Source organism: Bombus bifarius, unplaced genomic scaffold (genome assembly GCF_011952205.1).
Source record: "Bombus bifarius isolate JDL3187 unplaced genomic scaffold, Bbif_JDL3187 scf7180000008208, whole genome shotgun sequence".
NCBI classification, from domain to species: Eukaryota; Metazoa; Arthropoda; class Insecta; order Hymenoptera; family Apidae; genus Bombus; species Bombus bifarius.
Window position 1 is genome coordinate 162,400 of NW_022884511.1, and position 26,960 is coordinate 189,359.

The 26,960-nt window shown below is 39.8% G+C and overlaps 1 protein-coding gene across 8 annotated transcripts in view; it reads left to right on the forward strand.

Moving 5' to 3' along the window:
- Nucleotides 1-26,744, forward strand: part of LOC117210664 (hormone receptor 4-like) — a 148,403-nt gene extending 121,659 nt beyond the window's left edge. For 2 of the 8 annotated variants that reach the window (XM_033453887.1, XM_033453886.1), the window contains exons 2-12: nucleotides 4,932-5,036; nucleotides 11,743-12,747; nucleotides 12,916-13,462; nucleotides 15,231-15,441; nucleotides 15,733-16,086; nucleotides 20,510-20,644; nucleotides 20,799-21,062; nucleotides 21,521-21,713; nucleotides 21,879-21,884; nucleotides 22,464-22,591; nucleotides 22,882-26,744. In XM_033453887.1, coding sequence (XP_033309778.1) covers nucleotides 4,937-5,036; nucleotides 11,743-12,747; nucleotides 12,916-13,462; nucleotides 15,231-15,441; nucleotides 15,733-16,086; nucleotides 20,510-20,644; nucleotides 20,799-21,062; nucleotides 21,521-21,713; nucleotides 21,879-21,884; nucleotides 22,464-22,591; nucleotides 22,882-22,962 — 3,024 coding nt within the window. In that variant the 5' untranslated portion in view covers nucleotides 4,932-4,936 and the 3' untranslated portion in view covers nucleotides 22,963-26,744. Of the gene's footprint in view, nucleotides 1-4,931; nucleotides 5,037-7,799; nucleotides 8,850-11,742; nucleotides 12,748-12,915; nucleotides 13,463-15,230; nucleotides 15,442-15,732; nucleotides 16,087-20,509; nucleotides 20,645-20,798; nucleotides 21,063-21,520; nucleotides 21,714-21,878; nucleotides 21,885-22,463; nucleotides 22,592-22,881 lie in introns of those variants that run through there. The other 6 variants (XR_004488138.1, XM_033453889.1, XM_033453882.1 and 3 more) reach the window with 6 other exon arrangements.
- The last annotated feature ends 216 nt before the right edge of the window (nucleotides 26,745-26,960 follow it).

A 26,960-nucleotide genomic window follows, 5' to 3' on the forward strand; every position in this document is an offset into this window, starting at 1 on the left:
AGGCTGGTCTCAAGAAGAAGCTCGACGTATGGGTGCCACATGAATTGACGCAAAAGAACCTTTTGGACCGAATTGATGCCTGCGATTCTTTGTTGAGACGTAACGAAATCGACCCATTTTTGAAGCGGATGGTGACTGGCGATGAAAAATGGGTCACATACGAGAACAACAGCCGAAAAAGATCGTGGTCCAATCGCGGTGGGCCGGCCCAAACGATCGCCAAGCGTGGATTAACGGCCAAGAAGGTTTTATTGTGTGTTTGGTGGGATTGGAAGGGAATCATCCATTATGAGCTGCTCCCATCGGGGCAAACACTTAATTCGGACCTCTATTGTCAACAACTGACCAGACTGAAGCAGGCGATCGACCAGAAGCGGCCAGAATTGGCCAATAGGAAAGGTGTTGTGTTCCATCAAGACAACGCCAGGCCGCACACATCTTTAACGACGCGTCAGAAGCTCCGAGAGCTTGGCTGGGAGGTTCTATCGCATCCGCCGTACAGTCCAGACCTGGCACCAAGCGATTATCACCTTTTTAAGTTTTTGCAAAATTTTCTTGATGGTACAAAACTGGCCTCAAGAGAGGCTTGTGAAAATGAGCTGGTCAAGTTTTTTACCAATAGGGACGAGGACTTCTTCAACCGCGGAATTATGAAATTGCCTTCAAAATGGACAAAAGTAATCGAACAAAACGGCGCATATTTAATCTAAATCGAATAATCTTGACTATGTTAATTTCATCGTCGAAATAAAGCGAAAAAGCGCTCAGAACTTTTTACTTCACCTAATATAATATTTTGAAAAAGATGCAACATTTAAGTAAAATATAAATGTATAAGATATAAAGTAAACAATTTTGTCAAGAACTATTACCGAACCGAACACATTTTTTAAATATTTTGATAAAGGAAATATAACACGCTCGACTTTAAGTCCAATGTATGTAGTTACAGGAATAAGCGTACAAAGTTGAGCAATCGATTCTAAGTCTCGCGAAAATCCCATTCAACAGAGGAATACGCCTAACATGTGATAATAACGTGTTACACAACTTTCCAATTATCGAGCGACTTCCGATGTTCAATTAAAAGCCTCGGCGAAGCGGTCGACGAAGAGCACCGAGATAAAAAGAAGAGAAAGGGCACGATATATCTGAAAAGCCCTAGCGGTCGCCCTCCTTCTTTGCGACAGCGCCACGTTTAATGAAGCAAATACCAAGAGTATCGGGGTAAAGCGCGAACCTCGAAAAAGCTTGGCCGAGATAGCGAGAGCTTGCGTGGCTTTGAGCCCGACACAGAGGCGCGTGCACATGCACATTCTCGCGTATACACAACAAGATCGCTGCGCCGCGCCAGCGGCCTCGCAAGAAGAGACCGTAGGTTAGTGCATTGGCTGCACTTTCCGTCTCGGTGTGTGCATGTGCACACCGCAGTGGCGGCAGCTGTCGGTCGTATGCATGCATTGGTTACGCAAGAATAGTAGCGTGTGTGAGACTGCTGACCCACATACGCCAGGGAGCAAGGACCCCGCTGCACCACCACGCACACCCGTTTAGTGCCGCTTGCCGTATGTGAGCGCGCAGGCGCACCAACGTTGCTGTGGCCGTGGATCGTGGATGCGCTTCGTCCATGTAATGGTACACGTAAACGCCATCTGGTGCCGCACAAACCTACTACGCATATACCCGCCCACGTGGCTCTGGAGTTAGCTTAAGCTACTCCACAGTTTACATCTGTGGCACTTAGCTCGTTTCTGTAACTTCGCTACACTTATGCTGCACTTGACCGGGTATTGGTACATTGCAGCGATTCGCGACGAATCCATTGGTTTTCCGATGCTACTGGTATTTTCGATTGCGGCCAAGGGGCTCGTTCTCTCAGCTTCCTGCTAGAGCTGTTAGCCTTTGCTCGCGCACAACCACAGTACGTGACGCTCCAACGGCTACGCGTTCGAGTGGCGTCGTGTTTATCGGAAATACTTGGTGTATTGCTTGTAATCGAGTTGGATACTGCGAAACGGAAAGCGGTGTTTCAGAGATAAATATAAGATAGAATGTATGGGGGAATCGATAGTTTGCGTTAAATTACCGCGCTCTTGAACATGGACCGCTCTATCCGCGCGAAACGCAATTAGGTGCACTTGCACGTCTTCGTATGTTTGCTCATAATCGAATTGTTTCATTCTTTTTGTTTTCTTCCAATAAATTCGAATACATCGTCCCATCGATCATGTGGGCAGCGAAACGCGATAGACATACGAGACAGAACGCGAAGGGGAAATATTTTTAAATACAGGCAATCTATGCAACTAAAAATGGAAGATGTAGTTAGACATGGAAAAGAGTAACATAAGGCAAAATGGAATGTTGTAGAATTATATTTAGTATGGAATTAATTTTGTGCCATTTTACGTATCTCCAACTATTTTAAAAACACAGTTTGTTCGAATTGCGTACGCCACCCTGTATAAAACTTCCGACAAGATCGTACAGAAAAAGACTGTTGCTTAACATGGAGCAGTCGTATGTAAGAGAAATTGTTCGATCTGTAAGAGTACTTGACATGAGAGAGAAAGTTGTTCCGTGATTTTACGATACGCGATTATTTGCTTAAGCCTGAGCGTAGAAAACTTGACTTGGTTGCAAGCCAGGGGGCGTGGATGATCGTTATCAAATGTTTGTAAATTTAAACTTCCACAAAGTTGAAGATGAAATAAACAGTGTTAAAGATAAATGGAAATTCAAGACTCCACAGACAAGACATATGCAGGATAAACGTATTTCTTAAATGATATACTTGCGTCTAGTGGACGTCATTAGAGCAACGTTATAAAAATTTTTAACAAGACTGTTGTGCAATCTTCGGTTGGTATACGTATTTACACTAATTTCTAATTCCTATCTGGCAGATCTCCTATTCCAAATGTCAGAGATGTTCGTAAAAATGGATTGCAGCTCTAAATACGAGTACCTACATCAATGAGATTAAACATTTTTTTATGAATTAATGCTTTCCTCCTCCCTTCCCAAGAAAAATCACCTGCCAACGTTAATATCGGCCAACATCAATTACCCAGTATCGCTCTATACGATAGGTGATTCGAAACGGCCGCCAGAACCACACCAAACGCACTACACGCGAACGTGGTTGCATGAATCGAGCGTTCGCATACGATTGGCCCGTATTATCCGCAACATCGCGTTTATTAAAACGACCCATGGTGTGTCATAGACCATTTCTCTCGCGTACAACCGTAAAACTGCCTCTCGTCTCTGTAGACCATTAATTACAAACAGCAGGCAAACAACGATAAGACGCGATTCATCATTATCAGAACACTTTGTACGAGTGAACGAGCATTGTTAAACTGACCTGGTGTACAAATCGACACTTATTCATCAACTTATTCGTTTATCTATGATATCTGAGCGATGACGCTGAAATATACATATGTATATGTATTTTGAATATCGATCTCAAATACTTATTATTCGAGATTATTCAAGAGCAAACTAGGTAAAATTCGATTTCTTTTTTAGATTGTCGACTATTGTTAATTAAATAGGCCGAGAAGCTAAAGTAAATTATTGCAAATTTTACAGTATGAAATTTATATCATTTCCCGCCAAAAGAGTAACTGCTTAATTTCCTGATACTTACCTACATCGTTTATCAGTAAAACTCTACAACTTCTATTGTTCATTATTGGTTGAAGTTATACGATTTCGTGAAATTTTTATAAGCTTATCGCGATTCTATGATTCATTTGTCGATTCTACGATGGATCGGCATCAAATCATATCGTTGCGTGTAGTGCCGCTCAAAGATACTCCCATCCAACGATCCAATTGTATGCTATTGGCTAAAGAGGGGTTAATGGCGAACGCTATGTGTTCGCCGTAATCGCAAACGCGTGCGTCCGACACACGTATCTACTTTCACATTCAATCCGTTCTCTTTGCGATAGCCGATATCCTCGGCCAAGCGAGATGGTTTCCATCACTAATAGTCAAGAAGCGTCTTATGTTGTGGACCCACCAGCCTGCGCTCTCGAACGAACCACAGGAAGGGAAAGCCGTAATCTCGTATTGAGAAGCGTGAAACGACTTGTGAGAAAGTTGCTCTTTAGTAATGAGTCACGCGTGACATAACCCCTTTATCGTCGTTTTTGGTATCTTTATCAATAGAAATTTACAGAAGCAGATGCAAGTTTATTTAAAACAACATTCCCAAAATTTTCCGACTCACAACCTTTGTTCATAGTAGTCAAATAACAGGCGAGTCTATCCCCAGTGTAGATCCATAAAAAGGAATTTTTAGTAGCGAAACGAAACTAGTTTTAACAGCTATTATTAATTTCAGAATAAATTCTGGTCGTGATCCTCCGAAAAACACTTTACGAACCTCTTAGACATAGCGAACCACAGCTTGGAAATTCAAGCTTTAGATAATTTTTTAAATATGCAACTTTTGTTAGCCAGTATTATTTTTAACATAAAAATAACAAAAACAACATTCTGCTTTTCAACAGAGTTCGTAAAAGATGTACTAAATGTGCTTTATATTTTAACAATGTAATGATTTACCTAACAATACGTAGAATGTCCGAGCAATCACTGCCGTGTGAATTGCTCTTTATTCATGAATTCTGTGCTGAAACTTGATCCACGCGAAAGCTTCACCGTGCCATTCATTTATATATCACTGCTGTATAATGAAAGAGGAACGTGACTAGACGGTTCATGATTAATGAAGATGTTTTTCGTGACAGACGCGGCCGAGGCATCTATCGCGACTTTAATTTCTACGATCCTTTGAACCTACCTTCATATATTACATTTATATATTTACTATAACAAGATAATACGTGTCAAACTGGTGTACCAACGATCAACCGATAAACCTAATCCTTTTCCTATCGTTTTATTTGCAGGAATTATGACCCTTACGAGCAGCCCGTGTGAGCTAGACAACATGAGCTTGTTTCAAGACCTCAAGTTGAAAAGGAGGAAGGTCGACTCCCGATGTAGTAGCGACGGTAAGAAATCATTTTCTCTTTCCTTTTCGTTTAATGACGTCTATTTCGAACATACATCGTGTGTAAAAAATGTTACCCCTCATCGACGGATCACAAAACGTCTCTTTATATTTTATCGACTTAATCTTAGTAACATTCCCCTTTCATTTTTCAACGATTAATATACGAAAACTTCGGTTTAGTTCCATTTTAATTATATATAGCATCAAATAGTTTCATCGATAAGTCACACGACGAACGATAGAATAGAACACTCACATCTCGCTCAGCGATCGTTCATCCTTGTCAGGAAATCGTTATCATGAGAGTTCAAGTTTTCCTGAATTGTTATCGGCGCATTATCGCGCGTTGCACTAGGTATCTTTGCTTGTGAAGGGAATCACATGGGTGACAAGGTATAATTCAACTGTGCGTTCAACAATGGTAAAACGTGTGATTACCGAGCTGAATGACGTTGTCAGAACTAGAGAAGTTGGAACACTCGTAAATCTCTAATTGTTGAGCAGTAATCGTTAATTGTAAAACGAGCAAAACAATATCGTATCGAGATTTCAACAGCTGTCGTAATCGTGTCTTTGAGAGGAATCGTATATCATTGTCCGATCAAAGCTTAGCGAGCGAACAATCTTTTCTTGTTGAGAATACCTAGAACGAGCCATGAAAGTGATCAGCGCAACTGTAATGATTAGTTGCCGCCCATAATGCCATATTTGATACCCTTATTGCTCCGATTTTCATAACATGCGTACATTACACTACATATGTCGTATAAAACGCGTGTGTAACATCAATCATGCTTCATCTGTTCCGCTTTGAAAACCATAAACGAGTAACTGTATCATTACATTACATTACATACGAGAGTACAAACTTCTAGAACCTAGACTGGTGGTCTGCGCTACGAATTTATTATATCTTTCCACTCAGCGAACATTTATCGAAATAAAGTTTCTGGATCACCTCCAATGCTGCCTAGTGGTTTTGCAACAATATAAACGCGAGTTATTCAAGTAATGGTGTCAACAAAGTTGACTCGCATTTTAGTTACGCGTGTAGTCGCATTGTCATCGTGCATCGGTCGAGCCACATAATTTTACCATGCATCCTTTGTTTGAAGAACGTTGAAGAAATACGCGCATATTCGTTTCCAAATACAATTGATTCCACTAAAATGACTAATTTAATAAAATAATCTCAAATCGGGGAATCGTAAAATCCGCGAAGTTACTCGAGATAATAAATTGCACAAAAGGCGATAAAACGTTACTATTTGCAAAGGGAGACAAACGTGACGATGCAATGAGAAAGCCCTCATGGATCTACTAAAGGCAAGAAATAATAAAGTACATTATTTTTTATTTACATTACGTTACATTAATAATAGGACAAAAATACACATGAGCTTATAGACTGACCTGATATCTACCTAGATATCTATCATCTAAAGTAAGCAACGACAAAAAATTAATAACTTAACAAAATGATAGACAGGCGTGAGATAATAAGCTGCTCTAATATCGTGCCAAGAGTGTCAACTTCTTATCCCCCTCCAATCATTGACACTCTCAATCTTTAACACCTATAACGTCCGTCACTATAAAATTGTATGTTTTACGCAGTTCCCTTTCTTGAAAATCTTTATGCTCGACCAGATTCAGTCATCGGTGACTTCAGAGAAACGCTATAAACGCCTCTATTATTGTGTCTCCTAAACAAGATTTCGAGTGGTCGGTTATGAAGGACTGGTTGCCGTGGGGCTAGTTGAGGCATCGCGATCGCGTCTGTGTAGTGAATAGCGCGAAGAGGGAAGGTAGTAAGTTCAGAAAGGGAGGGGGTGCTGGTTGCTAGCGGTGCTGCAGGGTTGAATATCAACCCACGCGGTTTCCCGGACGTGCACCGGTGCTAGTTCGGCTTCGTCTGAACTCGCGCCAGCACGCGATAAACCACTTTCTATCGTGCCCTCCACGCACAAGCTATCGAAAATCTAACGAATATAGTTAACCATTGGACGAACAAAACAGAGGAGCTAATTATCTGTGGTGAAAGAAATCTATGACCTGCTGTGCGTTAATTAAGCTGCATTGATTGCTCGAACATCATTCGCAAATGTAACCGATACCAATGACCCTCGATCTACCGGCGATTAGAGGTCAGAGACTGTCGTTGGCCGGAAGCCGAATCGATGGTAACGACGGTGAACCTGGATTTTTGTTATGCCAGAAATAACGTCGATTTGGAAGGGCGTATGCGGGATCGAGTTTCAGACGATAAAGTTGACGGTTCTTCTTCTTCCTTTACCGAAGACGGACGGTTCGTTCGCGAGATGGCACATGAATGAGCCAGTTTTCCGAGGGACGAGTATTCCAAGCGAGCCACATCTTGGAGAATCATTGATCTTTCGCTCCGGGGCCACGCGCGAGCAACGTCATATGCGGAGGAACGTGCGACGCAATTACACGGTGACGTGTGCCGGCCGGAACGGTATAGTGTTTTATGAATGTAACAATATGGAAAAATACTTGGACGAGTACCAATCGCTCTTGGTATTTCAACATAGTAACCGAGGAAAGTGATATTTTCATCGTATTCTGGAAATAAAAGATCGATCGGATCGTGTTTAACGTCACAATAGGATACGTTAGTTGATTAGTTTCTCATCATGTTCGTGAATGTGCTGCGGCTAACTTGTTACGATCTGGTTAAATAATGTTAACACGACGTGTTGTTCCTATTCCTTTTCGTTCTGTTTCATTCCGTATTGATTCTATTTTTTATTAAATTTATTATTTTGTACTTTGCTTCGCATTATGATTGAAAATGAAAAATATATGATAAAGAGAATAGAAGACAAACGGCGACATCAATTACTGGATGCTTATTGAAACTCTAGTTTAGAGCCGATGATATTAGTCGACTGGTACCGCATGAAGGAGGGGATCGATGCTTTTCGGTGCGTCTGACCCATGATATGCTATTCTACTGAAAGCAGCTTCTTGCATAAACCTTACGTAAATATAATTTTTTATAAACTTTCAAAAAGTACGTGATCGTTGTTATCAAAATAATATATCTATATACTATTTAATACATATTAAAGATTTACATATTTAATTTGATACAAGGTTTTTATTCGTGACAAGCAAATAAGTGAGATTAATAGCACGCTTTTGTATCAACCGAAGTACACAAAAATTTTGCATTAAAATTAAATCTAATATTTATCCATAATACGTGCCAACATGGAAGGATATTTTTTAACAAGAATACTAAAAGTAATAAGCCCGTAATAACGTACGGGCCATATACCAATCAAACATGATCATTTTGAAGAGGTGCAAGGATATCAAAGTTACCGGAGACAATCGATGAAGAGAATTGAGTTTAACAAAGAACTGTGATACCCTATGCAACAAGTACTTACATATGTACATTCTACGAAGCTTGAGCAATCGTTCAATATCAACGATACATACATAGAAAACGTAATGGAGAAGTTGAATATCTACGATGACGAAACAATGGACTTTACATTGAAAAATAGTTTGTTTTTCACGTCTGATCTTCACCGTATGGAGAACTGGAACTCATTGAACATAAATCTAAGGACACTTCAACCGCTAAGAACACCGTTGAATAATTTTCCATCGTATTCCTATTTGTATCATCCGTACAACGCTTTCTCAATGTTACCCTATCAAAATTATTTCGACTTCCGTCGTTACTTCAGATCTCACCTGATAATGGCCCCGTATACGATGCTAGATCATCGATACTGCTGCTACGGTTCAAACAACCGTTGTTCATCGATATTCGGTAAACAAACTATTTTAAGTTTCGGAAATTCGTGCCTGGAACAGCTTAAACCCACGTTCTTAAGAACTTTGTTAGATCGTTCAGTTTATGTAAATTCTTTTGTCGGTTTTCAATTCTGTACCTCGAGGAAAAAGCATACTCTCGCTCATATTACAAATTTAGACTTAATTTCTATTTTATTACATATACCTAAAACAAACTTCAGTTTCTATCTTCTTTTTTTATTCATATGATTTTTATTCCACGCTGTTCAAACAGCAGTGGAAAACTAGTTCTGCGAACTATTTTAGCTAAATATTTTGTTGTTTATTTATATTTTTCGACAATTCAATTTTTACAGCCGGAATTATATTTACAATTATATCAGTTCTTATAAGTAAACCAGCACAGTTTTAAATGACAAAGAAGAATAAAGGACGCAAACGTGAGTTTATACTGATCCATTACGGGCCCCCACAATAACGCCAAACCATAGCACGTCGGTACTCTGAGCGCTAAGTATTAATCATGCAAGGACAGACATACGATCATCTTCGTAACATCGACATTATTAATTGTTCACTGTGATTGTCGCGTTGATCATCGACTCATTCGCTGATGATGAATGAAGTTCTCGTCGTCTCCTACAGTTACGCGACACGTGATCAGAATCGAAAGGTTTGAAAGCAGGATTGAATAACCGGCGGAAGGAATCGATTCCAACCGTTCCTAAGGGAGAGGGGGGATATCTAAACGAGAGGAAGACAATGAAAGGCGGTAAATGAATAATCCACGGGAACCGATTTTCACGCTGATCGGTCTATTAATAGCTGTGAGAACTAGTACCTAGGTACCTACAATCACAACCCGACCTTGTCAACTGCATTCCTTCCTTGACCTACACGAACAACCGTAGTCCCCACATCCTTTTCACGATCTAAGCACTCCGAACGGGTATTACACTTTCGTGTTGGTCGCGTAAATTGCTCTCGCTGCAAAATATCCTTGCAGCTGCACGTGCAATCTCGAACACTTCCCGCACCCTAGGGCACGGTATAAAGGGAAAACCATTCCACGACTGAACAATTTCAAACTAGTACTACATGCCACAATGTTACTGCTCTCGCTAAGTTTCTCATAGAATTAAAACGACGGATATATTTTGATCATTCCGTTTATGAATATCCAAGTTGATTTTAAGATAGCCACATTTTCCTATTTTAATACAAATATAATTAGAATGAAAGTAAAAGTTTTTATTATATATTATTATATATATATCAAAATATATATATATATCAAAAGATATATATTAAATATATATCAAAAAGAAACCTTTTATTCTATTAGTCTTAATCTTAATCTATTAGCAGTTTTAAAATGGAAATTATTTTAGTTAATCGATAGTTTTGTAGTATTCATTCTGCTATCAAAATTTAAATTAGATTCTAATAATTTTTAATAAATGCAAAGTTGCCATGGGAAGTACTGAGATAGTGTATGCCGGTTGTAATCGTCGGTCACTCCATACTCCTATGCCGATCGAAGAAAGGATACTAATACTCTGTCTTAGGAAGCACGTTTATACGTTTGTATCAACGGACGATACCACAAAAAGTTAACCTTTTTATGTAACTCTGGCTGAAAATTACAAGAAACGGCGATAACAATTTGTTCAGAGTTCATTGGCCTCTAGACCTTGTAAACCAAAACAACGTTAGCATTCAAAGGTACGATAATATGAGTCTCTCCCAAATTTGAATTTTCCATTTCAACTTGACTTTTACTACGCTCATAGTAAAATATAAATATTTGTTTCATTGTAAAGCATGGTATTCCTTTTCTGCCAATATAATACCGTAATTCCGTCATTCGATCGTAATTCGGTCAGTTAATATGTCAAACATCGACATCGGAAAAAGCAATACGATAAAAGTTGAAGGTGTTCGGTTTGATTTTTAAACAGATGGGTACGAGCAACAAACTATGACATGGTTCTTTTGAAACTCGTCTGTCAACGTTATAAAACCTCGGATTGGCAGGCTATCGTGATAAGTGCTATTAATCTTCGTAATAGACCACCAGGCATGCTTATGCGCGATGATTAATAACATTTTCATATCTCCTAGAACACCAGAAACCAAACCTATTAACGCGAAACATCGGAGTTCGAGACGGTTACGCGATCGTTGAACCACATAGTTTAACCAATGAACAAAGAAGAACCGCGTCTCGCATAACTTTTATAATCTCGTGCGAATCGCGCGTGAAAGCGATGGAATCGTCTAACTGCAATAATTGTTATTAATGCTCGGTGAAACGCGGTTGCTTAACCATGCAAGAATAGTAATGATCAATACGTTACGCGTTACGTTACGAAGTGTCAAAACAGAATGCAGCAACGTGTTCATCTCTATTAGGCCAACATCAGATAGATATAGAGATTACTTGCAGCGATGGAGCTGAATCTCTCGTTCAACGATTTGCGCTTAGAACACTTGCAAATTAAGTTTGCATAGCCAAGCATCGTCGATTTTCATCCTGTTAACAGGCAAATATTTCTTTTCACATTATCGCAAAATATTTCGCACGATTACCGTTAATATAAGTCCATCCAAGAATCTCAATGTTCAATTTCGATTTTCTTAAATTGCATCGCCGTCATTGATGCGTTTCCAGTTAATTCGTTCAAAGATCGTAAAATTCGTTCGTTAATGAAATTTCGGTCAGAAAATCGTCCTTCATCGCCATCATCGCCATGATCATCACGACCGAAATGGCAGTCCATAATCATGCGTACACGTGTCAAGACTAATCACGCTTCATCCACGTCCGTAATCGCGGCCTTCCCAAGGTAAACGTGTGCCAAATGTTCCATCGAGTATAAACGTGAGACCAACGCCTTATTTCTCAGACTCCCCGGTATCCCTTGGATCAGCAGGCTCGCCGCTCGGGATCCAGCCGGCGGACGCTCCTTCACCCATAAACTTTCCTGCTCCAGGGGAGAGCATGGCAGACACCTCGACCCTGTCGCCGGAGGCTAACATGCCGAGCTCGCCGGGCTGCCCCGTGGTCAAAGTCAAAAGCGAGTATCTGCTAGGCATCCCGAGTCCGGGGACACCGCGAGATCCTCTTCGTGGAAGCGGGGCGGCAACTGGCTTGGAAGCTCGTGATACAACCTGTTCGGACCGTGCGTCACCCGATTCAGTCTTCCCTGATGCCACTTCGATGGTGGGCTACAGAGTCGTCGAGGAACAGCAGCAACAGCAGCAGCAGCACTATCACCAGCAACAGCAGCAACAGCAGCAACAACAACAGCAACAGCATCAACAACAACGTTCCGGTACACCCGTACCAACCAGGTTGTCGCCTTATTCGCCGATGCAAGCGGTCTCCACGACTCCCATGCCTCAAGAAGCGACTTCAAGGAGCGACAGCCCCGACAAGGGTGACTTATCGTCGGCGCAGACCAAGGAGGAGTCCGATAACTCGGTTTTTGACGGAGGAGGTGGCGGTGGTAGCGGCGGTGGTGGTCGTTCGGAGACTTCCAGTCAACCTAGTCACCGGAGCAGCCCGTCTTCTCAATACAGCCCTAGCCAGAGTATGAGTCCTAGCGCGAGCGCGACACACGCTACTCAACAACAGCAACCGCAAACACAGCCAACACCGTTGAGACCCCGAGTGCCCTCGGTGCCACCTCACCTTCTAGCTCACCATCAATTTTGGTCACAAAACAACGGTATACAGGGGTTCGCTACGCAAAGGCTATTGAACGGGGTCATCAGTAGCGCTGTTAACTATGGACAGAACGCTGCAGTTGCATCCACTAGTAGCAGTACAAGTTTGAGCAGCAGTACTGGGAGTAGCGGGAATGGGGCAACTTCCACGAGCACGGGGGCAACTAGTACAGCTTCCTCGTGTAAGTCAGAAGTCAGTCATAACGATAGATATTCTTACTTGTCATTTAATCCGAGTCTAATACATTAAGCACGTTCTATTAACGTAGCACCTCATTCAATCTTGCTCAGTTGATGGAGTAGAAATTCAGAATAAGATTTTAATCGTAATACGACATATTTTATTTCAGGCGAAACGATGAAACCACCGGCACAAAGGCCCACGCCAGCGCCCCCAAGACCACCTCCCACTGTGATCATGGGTGAAATCGGTGGCGTTCGGACGATGATATGGTCCGCGCCACCATTGGACCCCGTACCACCGCCAGCGGCTTCGTGGACGGCAACGGCCGCGGCGGCATCCTGTTCCTCCTCGGAAGAGTCGGCTGCCCAGCTACTTTTAAATCTCGGACAGGAGTCCAGGGGCAAACCATCCTCCGTTTCCTATTCTTCCGGTCCACCACTCAATATGGAGAGGTTATGGGCTGGCGATATGACACAATTACCGGCCGCGCAACAGATGCAAGCGCTCAACTTGACGGCTTCCGGGTCCGGTCAAACGTGGGAGAGAAACGGAGGAGTCGTCAAGTCCGAGACGGCATCGCAGTCGATATCAGTCGCTCCACCTGCACCACCGATGCCACCTCAAGAACACGAGGAAGACGAAACACCTATGATATGTATGATTTGCGAGGACAAGGCTACTGGTTTGCACTACGGCATCATCACGTGTGAAGGGTGAGTGGTGTAAAGTTCTTCTCTCTTTTAACGATGCATTAGATAATAGAGTAACAACTATTCGTAGCAGACAATTAGCGTTTAATGGTTTCTGGACGATGATACTTGTTTGCTTGACACATGTTAGTTTTTTTTTCGAAATCATTTAGAAAACTCGAATCGATTTGAAAATATCGATGGAAATTGATTAGTTACGACTTAGAGAATCTTTTGACAAGTGGCAATTATCTAAACATGGTTATCTTAATGGAAAATAAATCAACTTGCAAATACGAGGAATGAAATCAAATTCAGTAGAATTGTATTCATAGTATGTGGAGATGATGTACAGAGATAAAGTTCTTTTACTCGTTCAATTTATTGGAAACTCGAATAAGTTATTAATTGAAAAAAGAGTTGCTTATAAAATCTGTCAAATGCATCAACGAACAGTAAATTATAAAACAGAATTTAAAATGCAAATATATCTTCTCTCGTTGTTAAAAATATTAAGAACAACTTGTATTACTTGTACATGTATTAATACCAAAAAGTTCCAAAAATATCTTTGTTTCGCTATTTCGTAAATAGAGAACAAAGATAGTCTCGTGAAAGAGACTAGAAACAACGAGTAAATTCTTCGAGATATCGCTGGCGATGCACTCAAGCACGATGAGGTCGAAGTGTAATAATCAAATTAGTCATCTGCAAAACTGATCCCGTTGTATATCTCGAACAGCTTGGTCTGGAATGCCATAGCGGCGACGCGTTACGAGTCAAAGATTCGGACGATCCGCTTAATTACAGATAATCAAACGAAGCTATATACGGAAAGTTAAGACTACACTAGTCACGATACCTCGCGGCGAACTCTGACCTTTAGATGGTGCTAAATACTACCTATGTTTCAACGTTGAGAACAGAGAAATATATTGTTTCCAGAATCTGCGAGGTTACCATGTTACGCTTCAATAATGTATATAGATAGATATCCTCCTGTAGATATTATATCACCAAGTTTTTCATTATTTCCCCTTTCGTGATACGACGACACTCGGTCTCTTCAAGTGCACCTCAAGGCTTCAAGGTACTACCCATTCTAATATATCCTGCAACGCGGTTGATTAATCCCTAAGGTAGTACAGGGTATCGTTACTTGCTTTCATGCCTGTGCACTCAATGTCTATCGCCATATCCGACAAATCCGACAAATTAGTTGAGAAAAGTCGACGACCAATTTCTCTGCGCATCCCAGTGTAGCTATAATTCTCCAAGTATGAATCTTTAATCGGTTTCTAGAATCGAGATCCTCCCCTGAGGAGCAAGGAAAACTTTGAAACTTTATTCGTTGGATAGAAAATTCTTGATGACTAATTGTAAAATGCCTTCCACTCTGTCTGCTCTACACTTCACGCTAACTAAAAGATCCGTGTTTCAAAAAAGAATATGACTGTTTGGAACAGGACAAGTATTTATTTTTAATAATAAGCTACGTAAAAAGATTTGAAATAAACGAACCTGTATCGCCAAAAATGAATTCAATACTGTAATGTCAGCCTTGTTTTATGAAGTTGTACATAATGTTTCACTGGAGATAATCACGATATAATCTACATCTTGAAAATAGAGCAGATTTCTATCGTCTAATTCGTTTACAATGTACTGAACCACGGATAACAATACTTTGTTATAGTAAACATAAGTTCTTATACTGAAATCTCTGGAAAGTTCTTATGAAATCTTCTTATGAATGTGCAATGTGAAAGAGCATGAAATTATGTGTGTGCAGGTGTAAGGGTTTCTTCAAAAGAACTGTACAAAATAGGCGAGTGTACACGTGCGTGGCAGAAGGTGGTTGCGAAATTACGAAGGCCCAAAGAAACAGGTGTCAGTACTGTCGTTTCAAAAAGTGCATTGAACAGGGTATGGTCCTTCAGGCCGTTCGAGAAGATCGAATGCCTGGAGGAAGAAATTCTGGTGCTGTATATAACCTTTACAAGGTTAGTATTAACTTGATATCTTCGATAATTATTAACACCATAAAATAAAGATATCAAATGATTAAAACATTATTCAATAAAATTATCTTTTCAAGAGCGAAAAGCATACGAAAAGTTTTTAAAAACACTAATGCTCCCTAACTTTTTGTTGACAATGTACATGTGAATACAAGAATGAGAAACTGATCCTTAATCTAAGATATATTCACGCACTCAACAACTACATGTCGATCGTTGTATTGTTTCCCAAGGTAAATGATTAATTTTATTCCGCCCTCTTTCCTTCCATAGGTGAAGTACAAAAAGCACAAGAAAAGTAACAAAACAAGTGGAGTGGGCGGAAGCATGGGTGGCATAAGTAGCGGCGGTAATGTTGGCGGTGTTAACGGGTCGGGATCCCTTGGTGGTAGCAAAAGCACCATGGGTTCGACGATGCTTGACAAACACATGGCTGTAGCCGCAGTCGCTCACCACAGCCAACAGCAACATGTCCAGCTAGCTGGTGGTTTTCTTCATCATCACAAGATTTCGTCGGGCGACCCGCTCAACTCGCAATCTACCACCAGTCACTCAAGTCACCCCGCGCATTCGGGACACCTTGTTAATGGGACGATCCTGAAGACAGCGCTCACCAACCCCTCCGAAGTGAGTTCACGTCATGTTCAGCACTTTTACACCGTTCTTCTTCTGCCTTGATTTTTTACTATAATCCCTAACTTTTAAACGAAGGTCCTCACGATCTAGCGAAGAGATATGTAGTAGCTATCTTGTCCAATGACGCATGAACGACATTCCATTGGCAGATAATGTTTTGTAGACTCTAGATACGGTAGGATTAAATCGGCAACAATGAGCGAAAGCACGAGAAAACAGAATTCTCTACTGTAATATTTGAATTTTTATGACCCAACTGTTCTCGTTTTAATAAATCAGAAGGCTATTAATGTTTTAAGAAAAGCTCTGTCGTAAAATTCAACTTAAAAGTTATCTATTAATCTTATGAAATTGAAAAATATTGAGAAATATTGATTAATACATAAGCATAATGTTCTTCTTTTTCACTCTCTCGTGTTTTCACCAAAGCTGAGAAATTTTGTTAACAACAGGAAGGCAGCGAAAAAGGTTAAGCGTCCATCCAGCACGGTAACTTCCACTTCTTTCCCGGTTCCTTTGAACATCTCTTCGTAAGCAACGTGACGCAACGTATTCGATTCCACGCGATCTTTCTGCATGATAACTCATGGAAGCGCGCTAGGTATAACGTCTAAGAAAGATTCCATGGGATTTCTCTATCAGCTCTCCATTAGATCGATTATCTAACAAACCAACCAACATATACGTGTGAAATGTTTTTTCCTCTGTTCGCGTCTTAACGAACACTCCGCGAACGCGTATAGATCAACGTCGTCCGTGCAACCGTAACACGATTTCGAATGATTTATTCGAGACGGCTCGTTAGAAATCGAGCACGGGTCGACAAAAGTTGATCTTCGTCGAGAGAATGCACCGTTGATGAGAACGTCCTGAAGGTATCTTCACTTTCACTTTCGAAGCAGCTGCACGCGATCGGATCACATGCGCCAACGCGATCTTTCTCGCTCATGGGGATTTCTTTCATCCAATTCAGCACGTTCTCGATCGGTTTCAACGCGATTAAACACCAGGAAAACACGATGATATCGTATTAATCGGATCAACTCGATCTTCCACATATCGGAAACAACGGTGAAATTTCAAATCCTCGCGACCTTTCCTCCAGAAATGAATCCAGGAATGAATCACGAGATCGCGCAAAAATGGTATTGGCTAGGTTACGGCATCAGTAACTTTGGTTTCGAGATCGCGAGGAGGCGGCTATGTGCGCGTTTAAAACAATCATTTGAGGAACGTTAGTCAGTCGATGAATTCTGCGCAATGACTACACGGCTCCTGGATTGAGGCTGAAGTCATACAGGAAATAAATATGTGAACGATTACAGAATTATCGCGAATAGTATGGTTAAATATTTGTTCCTCTTCGCTTTCACCACATTTCAATGATCGAAAAAAACCATTAACAATCTTGTAACAAATTTTCAAAGGAAATTAAATAGGTATGATATGCGCCATTTACAATTTTTCTGTTTACAAGACTATATGATACAGTCTAAAAGGTAATGGGAAGACGTTAGAACAAGTGAGCTAGTTAATAATACAAAAACCCAGAAATCGGTGTATAATATACGCGAGGTGTGTCCATTTTCCGATCAATTGATCAATTTTACGCAAAGAAATATATTTATTATTGCGAGAAATTGAAATAGTGTTTTGCTGTTTCGAAGAAAAAATTGAGAAAATAGTAACAAGTTACAAAGAAACGCTAAAAAATATAGATTATGCTGCATGTTTTACGTTTGCGTGACGATCATTCTATTTTCCTGATCTTTGAAATTGTCGGGAATTGATTAAAAATGATCAATCTTATAAAAATGTATCTGGTTAAGAAACCTTAAACATATGAAATAATCAAGAGCTGACATCTCGATACGTCAAGTTAACGATAAAAGATATGAAAAAATGTAAAAAAGAACGCTGGAAAGCACGAATAATAAAATAAGCAGAGGAACAAGTAAGTGGGAAAAATTAATCAATTCGACGGATTTCGACGGATTTCGACCATTTTCGAGAACGATCCTGAAATGAATGAACTCCATATTGCAATTTCACTTTCTTACGACTTTGCTTGCGCAAGCCTCAAGGTTTCCCACATTACGAAAGCCGATAGATACCAGCAAGCCGAGTACTTGGTTGGTCGTCGCCGTCTCACATGCCTTTTCGTGCTCGTCTAAACATAGTACTATCTTTTACGTCGTGAAAGTGTTTCCTATTAGAGGTTCGAGCTGCACCAACCATTTCGCGTGGTTCGACGAGCTAAACCTTCGCAACCGAAATTAATCCTCTAGATGATGAACGCTCGTTCGAAGTAGAACTGCGCGACTCATCGTTGGTCAGTAATGATCGAACTTCATTGAAATGACGCGATTGTAACGGTGGATCGTGGATGCTTATCAATATTCCGTGCCGTTCGCGTAATATACAGCATCGAAACGAACCGTGATAATCAGATCGTTTTAATTCGTCGCGTGAAAGCTCACGCGTTGACGAACGTTGTCGGGGACCATTTATGCGACAAGAGTATAATACATACATACGTAACGTAGCTTGGTGCGCAATCAACTATCGAGAATATTCGAATGACGCTGTGTTACGTTTACAGACCAGGTGAGGTATGCAAACAACGAGAAGAATTACCGGGAACAGTAAGTCCGGTAGAGGCCATTGCCAAAAGTGAAATCGATGACTCCCGAACCGGATAAATATTGCCTTGTGGATGGAATACGATTAAGGAGGTCACTTTCCATCTCCAGGCGAATCGTTGCACACTCGCCACGATGCAGCGTATGGATTCTCATGAATTTCAAAAGTTCTCCTCCCGCGTTGGAAGAATGGAGAGTTTCGAGATGCATAAAGATTCGGATTAACGTGTTTCTCCAGAAACAAGATTCCAGATCTTTGCCAAGAAATGCGACAGTGCGAGAACGATATTGTCCATGGAGTTTACCAGAGCTTTTTCTAGAAGCTTCTGATTGCGAGAAGTAGAATTTGTAAGAAGGATGAATTCACCGTCCTAGAAAATTGCCACTACATACTGTCATGATCATTTGTGCGATACGGTGGATATCTTCTTTGAAATGGTCAACGGACGAATATTCATGTTCCTTAATTGCAACAGGATCCCACCTTAATATCACCAGTTACAGTTGATTAGTCTCGCAACTTCACAAAACTTACCTATAAACAAATGATAGAATTATTTGATCGTGTCAGATCGCTAACGCGCGATTGCGAAATAGTCGCGAAACGAATAAAAAACGGAATTCACGATGTTTGGTAAGGATTGCGCGTATATAATATGTATACATCGAAGGAGAGGCGTCAGTCGTTATCGACATCGCATCAAGATGACGACGACTCGGAGGTAGGGACAATAGAAAATCAGCGACAGCCGGTGCCAAGGACGGGCAGTTCTCCGCCGCGCGCCGGTTTCGTAACTCGTGAAAGTCTGCACAAGGGACACTGACCTCACCCTACCTCCTTCTCTTCCTCCTCCAACACCTTCGTCCCTCCATCTCCGCCGCGAGATCGCCGTCAGCAACGAGAACGCGTGTCCCACGGCTGCGTGACGTTCGTCAATATGCACGTAACTTAAAGATAAAGCCGAGCAAAAACGGGGATCGCAGCTTTCTCCGAAAGTGTCACCGGGGACCTCAGACTGCTCTCCCTAACCGTATATACTTGAGAAATACCGATCTCGAGAATCGAAAGGTCAATGAAAGGCCAGATCAGATTTACGTAGAAAGCACGACCCCACGATTCGTCCACTGACAGATTGAAATTATCAAAGTGCGACCATCGTAGATCCTGCCATCTCGACACTGGATATATCGGAATATTCAGCAACTTTATTTCCACTGGTTCCAACCGATACGCTCGGAATAAAGTATGTGTACGATGTAAGATAGTACATACATATGTATATGGAATTGAAAAATTCAATACAAAAGCGGCACATTTCATATCTAAATCTGTTTTTGGTTTTTTATATTATCTTTTGTCGTTAGTTCAATTAACAATCCATTAATGATTGGAGTTGCTAAAATTTTAAGTCATTCGCTCAATTTCTCGCAGTAACAAATATATTTCTTGCAATCAGCGTAAAAATAATTGTAATTTTTATACGAGAGTGCTTTAAACGTTAGCATCTTTTGTACGAGCATCGAAATAAATGATTAACAAACTGCATTAAGAAATTGAAAATTATCGTATTTTTTAAATTTCATCTATCTAATAATCTTCAGATTTGTACATATATAATTAGTTTTCAAGTTATGTGATAAGTCCTACATAATCCTATATTCCTTAATCCTCCCATAAATCGTCATGCCGGAGTTAGTAGCAGTATAACACTCAGAAACGATAAATTTTAACAAATTCAAATAGTTTAAGAGAAAAATTCTTTGTGTTTAAGGTGGTACACTTAAGGCAGAGGTTAGACAACACAGTAAGCAGTTCGAGGGATCGGTCTTTTCCTTTCGATGCAACCGTTGCTATGATCCAGTCTCTAATAGATTGCGACGAGTTCCAAGACATTGCCACGTTAAGGGTGCGTTTATCTACTTCATAGTTTTTAAACTGTTCCATTACCATTCGTGCTGCACATTCTCTAGGGTTCTATACTTTTCCTATTCGAACGAATAAAATTTCAACACAAACGGTGTGTCTCTGTTCGCGCGTGTACCTCCTTTTTTATATTGCAGAACTTGGACGAGCTACTGGACCATAAATCAAACTTAAGCGACAAGCTGTGTCAGATAGGGGACAGCATAGTGTACAAGTTGGTGCAGTGGACCAAAAGGTTACCGTTTTACCTTGAGCTACCGGTCGAAGTTCACACGACGTTGCTCACCCACAAGTGGCATGAGATCCTGGTGCTGACCACTTCCGCTTATCAAGCGATACATGGTCAGCACAAGTTCTCCAACGTCGGAAGCGACGTGATGGGAGCGGATTTTATGCAAGAAGTAATTACTTTTCTATCCTTCGTTGCATTTAAATCTACTACTCCTCGATTTAGCAGAGATCCACAGATAAAGAACTTTCACTTTAACCAACGAATACAGTACAGCAGATTTATTTCATGACGTGAACCGATAGTACACACCTGTAGCCCACGGGTCGGGCATTTCTGTTCAAAGAGTAATGTAGAGTACGCTTTTTATTGCAAATAGTATCGGATAAATACGATCCTTAATAGAATCGTAATTGGTTGCATAAATCTTAGCCAGACAGATATGGTTCTGTACGGACATTCGTGAATTCAAGCAGTACTTTCTATATTTAAACACGAGGAGATCATAGGAAGATTTATTTGAGAAACGAAGAAACTTTCTACTTTGAAAAATATAAAAAGGAATTGTGACACTGTATTAATCAAACGTGTATCGTTTGAATTAGATTAAATAAATGTATTCGTGCACAGGTTTCAAACAACATGTATACGTTGCAAACGTGCCTAACGAACATGATGGGCCGACCGATAACCATGGACCAATTACAGCAAGACGTAGGGCTCATGGTGGAAAAAATTACATACGTCACATTAATGTTCAGGAGGGTGAGATTACGAATGGAAGAATACGTCTGCCTGAAAGTAATCACCATGCTCTCGCAAGGTAAGTATTCTCATCAGATAAATCATTTAAAAATGCACAAATACCGTACATGCCTGTTTTTTCTTTTCTTATTTTCTTTTTTATTTTATCGAGATATAAAGATATAAAGATTTTATTAAGATATAAAAAAATGCATCCTTTTTGCTAATGCTGCAATTGGCGAAGCAAAATGTAAGTTTGCGTGTAAACACGGTATAGGATGCTAATTTTTGCATATTTTTCATTTGCTTTACATGCCATATGTATAGAGTACAGCTCGTAATTATTCGAACAGTTTCAAATCGAAAGAAAAGTACCTGCATTCTCCATACGGAATACATTTACCAACCATCTGAACATAAGTAACGATATATCTATATTCTTTATATTACTTGATATATTCTCAACAAATTTGAAAGCAAAATGATACTCAAGGAAGGATTGATAATCGTCGAATAAATTTTAGAAAGACATCGCGAATTACTGAAGGAATTAAAATTTACTAACGATCGAATAGTTATAATTATAGTGAAAAATAAAATTCAGGACTTCAAAGATAAAAATATAATAGTGCTCAACAAATGAAGAAAGAAAATCTTAACAAACGAATCGAAAAGTGAATATACAATCTTTGAGAATCTTTCGAAAACTTTCCTTACGTTTAGTAAATCTATCCATCCTTAGACTTCTGAACCTTTGTTTTTATCACCCTATATAAATTGCTATCAGCACATGTTCACGATTATTTCTCTTGTATTTGTCCTCTCTTAGCACGTGGAGGTACTATGGAATTAGAACATCTACAAGAACGGTACATGAGCTGTCTACGGAGTTTTGTCGAACACAGCGCGCCTCAACAGCCGAATCGATTTCATGATCTTCTCGTCAGATTGCCCGAAGTAAGTCAGCCATAAAAAAATTTCCCCTAGAATCGTTTAGATTTTCACTTGACCAGATGGGTGTGTAGCGTAAAGTACAGAAGAACAAAAAAAAATAGAATAAAGTAGATAAAAGAAGTAAATAAATAGAAATATGAAAATATGCACAATTTTTATGATCGATGGTAGAGAAAGATTCAAGCAATAGAGTATCCATGATAGTACGACCGTATTTATAAATGTTTTCGTGAGAGACGAGTTAAAACAGTACCTACAATCTAAGTCGATCCTGTTTTCTTCCTGCATTCCAGGTACAATCAGCGGCAGCTCTTCTACTTGAGAGTAAAATGTTCTACGTTCCTTTCCTATTGAACTCAACAATTCAAAGATAGTAAATAAAAAACAAACTGACGATAAACGAAGCTGAATACCTATATACATACTATACATATAAATATATACATATATATACACGCGAAAGATTATATTGTATGTATATATGTATATATATGAAAATAGAATCGAACAAACAAACAAAAGCAAACGGGAGAGACTTATAGGAAAAGGGAAAAGGGAAAGGCTTTGTTTGCGTGTGTATAATAATTATATAAAAAAAAGTATATATATAAATAATATAAATAATATAAATCTGTGTGTTCGTTGCGTTGTACAAAACGAAGAAAGTCGAGAAGAGAACGAGGAACCTGCGAAAAGCGTGATAAAACAGACAAAAGCGTTAGAAGGAAAAAAACAAGAAAGAACAAAAACTACAGAAAAACGAGAAGATTTGAAAAAAAAGAGACGCAAAGGATACGGAGGAGGAGAGAGAGAGAGTGTTTTAGATAAGAAATAAAAAAGCAAATTAATGAAAGAATAAAATGAGTTCGAAAGAGAGCGAAAGAGCGGGAGAGAAAGAGAGGGAGAGTGAGGAAGCGCGCCACCTCGAGATGGGAAATCAATCGAGGAGGGAACTGAACTTTTTTATCGAAACTGAAAGACTATAATAATATATTTCTGTACGCAGTACCGCGCAACTACGTCATTGTGTGTTCACGTTGCATAATCCGATCGATAATAAAACTCTCGTTACGTACGCTCACTGTAGGCCACCTACTACCACCTACTACTATTGCTGCTACTACTACTGCTACTGTTACTATTACTCTCCACCACTATCAAACTAAATAGCAGACTACCATTAAAACAACCGAAAGATCAATCGACCGATGTTGATGATAATGGTGATCATAACAATAACGATGATGATGATGACGATGATAATGGTGATGATGATAATCGACGACAAGTCACCAGCAACAGCACAAACGCAAAACAATCGATCAGTGAACGAATCGATCGCCGCGTATCTATGTATCTTTACACGCGAGCATAATAATTACAATATCACAGCCAAACGAGTACGCATTCTCGATAACAAAATAACTCTAAACGCCTATAAATACTTAAATACTCTCGTCTATGTATCCATGTGATCCTACCCTTAAACTAAACGACGTTGCAGACGTAAGTGTGATATTTCAATTATCATTCTAATTAAGAGAAGATACAGGAAACACGGCCGTCGTCATTACTAGAAGGACTGGCTGAATGGATGTTTGTAAAAACGATGACGATTTTTTCGTAACTGTTGAATCGAAAAACAGAAAAACTGATGTTATTTGCATAAAGTGATGCAGCGACCAATTTGACGTCTACTCAATGGTACCCTTCAATTATACGAAGGAAAATATTCCCGACGTTGAACACATTTGGATGGAAATCTGGCTAGACTCTAGACTACAGACTTATTGACTCGTAAATCGTCCTCGTTGTTATTGTCGTTCTTGTCGTCATTCACCGCTCCGAATCATGGTCCAAGCGCGCAACACAGAAGACTATATTATATATACATATATACATATATATATTCACAGTTTTGTTAATTTACATTTTATCGTCATCGACGTAAATCTTTACGCGTGTAATATCGTGCATCATTCACCGGTCGATTTTTGACTCGTCCTTCGAACGATCCGATCCTCCACTTTTCTCGGATCACGAGATCACGCGATTCTAGAGCTTACGAAAAGAGGGAAGTGTCGCGTAGACGAAATTCTTCTCACAAACGAGACGCTTCCGCGAGATTCTCGACGACTTTTAAATAAAGTTCGATTCGATGACTTGCAAATATTTTGCAAAATTTTTGTAACGGATGTTCTTCGAACTGATACTGATTTTCGATACGTAAGACAAACTTTTTAAACGTTTTTTATATAGTTCTAATGAATTCGTAGCCTGCCGTATATCGAAGTGATATTTTTTCTATTGAAAATCCTTGCAAGGATCTGATCGTTCGAACCTGTGCGCGTGAGCGCGCGCGCTTCGTTTCTTGTTACCAAGCGTTCCCCATTGATTCGTGACAAAAGATTGTTTTTTATAATTCCTCGTTAAAATGACTGCGATAATTTCATAGTATTATATACAAGAAAGAAAAAGGAGAAAAAGAGAAGGTAAAATGCATAAACGAATGGAAAATGTGACTAGCAAAAGACTTGGTATTTCTTTATTACGAGGAAGCTTATATTCGTAGCAAACAAAAAAAGGTAATAGAGTAATAAAAGTTCGAGTATACCTTTTTCTTCTCGCGTGAGCTTTTATCGGATTTATGGAAAATTGTTCCCCACTTTGGCAAATGTAGATATACATATGCATATATATATGTATAATACATATTTATGTGTCGCGGACACGTGTGATATTCGGTTTCCTTGTGACTCAGAAATACCTGGTTCTTCAGATTGGCTCAATTATTTAAGATAGCAAAACCAGTTGTAGAAAATGGAAATAACGGTAGGAAACAAACCGGTGGCTGACGCCAGTCGAAACGTCTTGTTCGTGTCTTGGAAAAGAAAAAGAAAAAATGATGAATAATGCTCCTTGTATACGCATGTAATGATTAATTAGCGCATGTTCTATCACAACGTGATTGTTTCATCTTGCCTCCATAGAAGTTATTGTAAACACGCGCTAATTACCGCTACGCGCACGATCACGAGTACGATGAAATCGAATTCCCCTTTCTTTGATCCCGAAGGTCCGTTGTCGTGTCTTTGGATGCCTTCGGTCGTGTTGCATTTATCTTCATTCCCTGATCCTTAATTTTCTCTTCCTCTTATTTTCCTACACTACAAATTACAAAGCGAATATTCTGCTCAAAGCAAATTCCACCGAAGCTTTCGCGGGGAACTTTCTCTACTTTCGTCAACCTTGATGCCTTTTCCACATCTTGAGACAATTTCGCCGGACTCGTGATCGCGAGCGCATGTACGAAAAAAAAAATCAACACGAGAACTATACACACAGACCTTGGGCCTACTAGCCTAGGGATACTTGTCCATACTATAAGACTTAACTAATGATGGGATACTTCATACGGTAAACAATGTATATTATTTGCGGTTAAGGAACTGGGGGTAACGGTTCCTGTATTCCCCGGACATCATCGTACACTTGTTCTGTGTTCAATTGGACGGTCGATAAGGTCGCAACCGCGAGTAATAGAAAGAAAAAAAACAAGCAAGATAGAAGAACGAAGAGAAAAAGAAAACAAGCTCGCTAAATTACGTTAAGAGAATATTTGACATGATATTGGCTAACGCGTATTTCTTTTTTCTTTTACTTTTTCTTCGAAAACATAAATCGCTCGTAATTTCCTCACGTTTACACGCGAAAATTTACTTTGAAGTTACCGTTTAGTATAGTGCAATACGAAGAAAGGAAGCAATCGTGTTAGCATTTAGACCGATACATTTGTTCCTTTTGCTCTCTTTCTTTTGTCTCCTACCTTCGTAGACATTTTTTACGCTCCTCGTTCCTTCCTCTTCCCTGCCCGTTCCCTCGAGTTGATCCACCAAACCGCGACTGTTCACCCTTATGTTCCTATAACCCTGCCCATCAACCAATTCTGTTTCCTTTTTTTATTCCCGTTAGCTAGTAAAGATAATGTACTTCCCGCGGAGAACTCTTTTCTTGTCGCCTCCTATTTATTGTTAGCATGTACATACAGCATCGAAACAGATGTTAAAGAACGGCGAGGAAAAAAGAACGCCGCGTTAAGAGAAAAAAGCACCGAGTTGGACTGTCTATTATATTACATTATATATAAGTATATAAATATAAATATAAGTATATAAATATAAATATAAGTATATAAATATAAATATAAATATAAATTATAAATATAAATATAAATATGAATATAAATATAAATATAAATATGTATATTGTATAAAAAGAAATGTGCACCGATGTCTGGGAGTACAGCAGCTGCTTACGGGAGAGCTATACGTTGGATCAGCAAGACTTAGGGCATTATACTACCCGCGAGTAT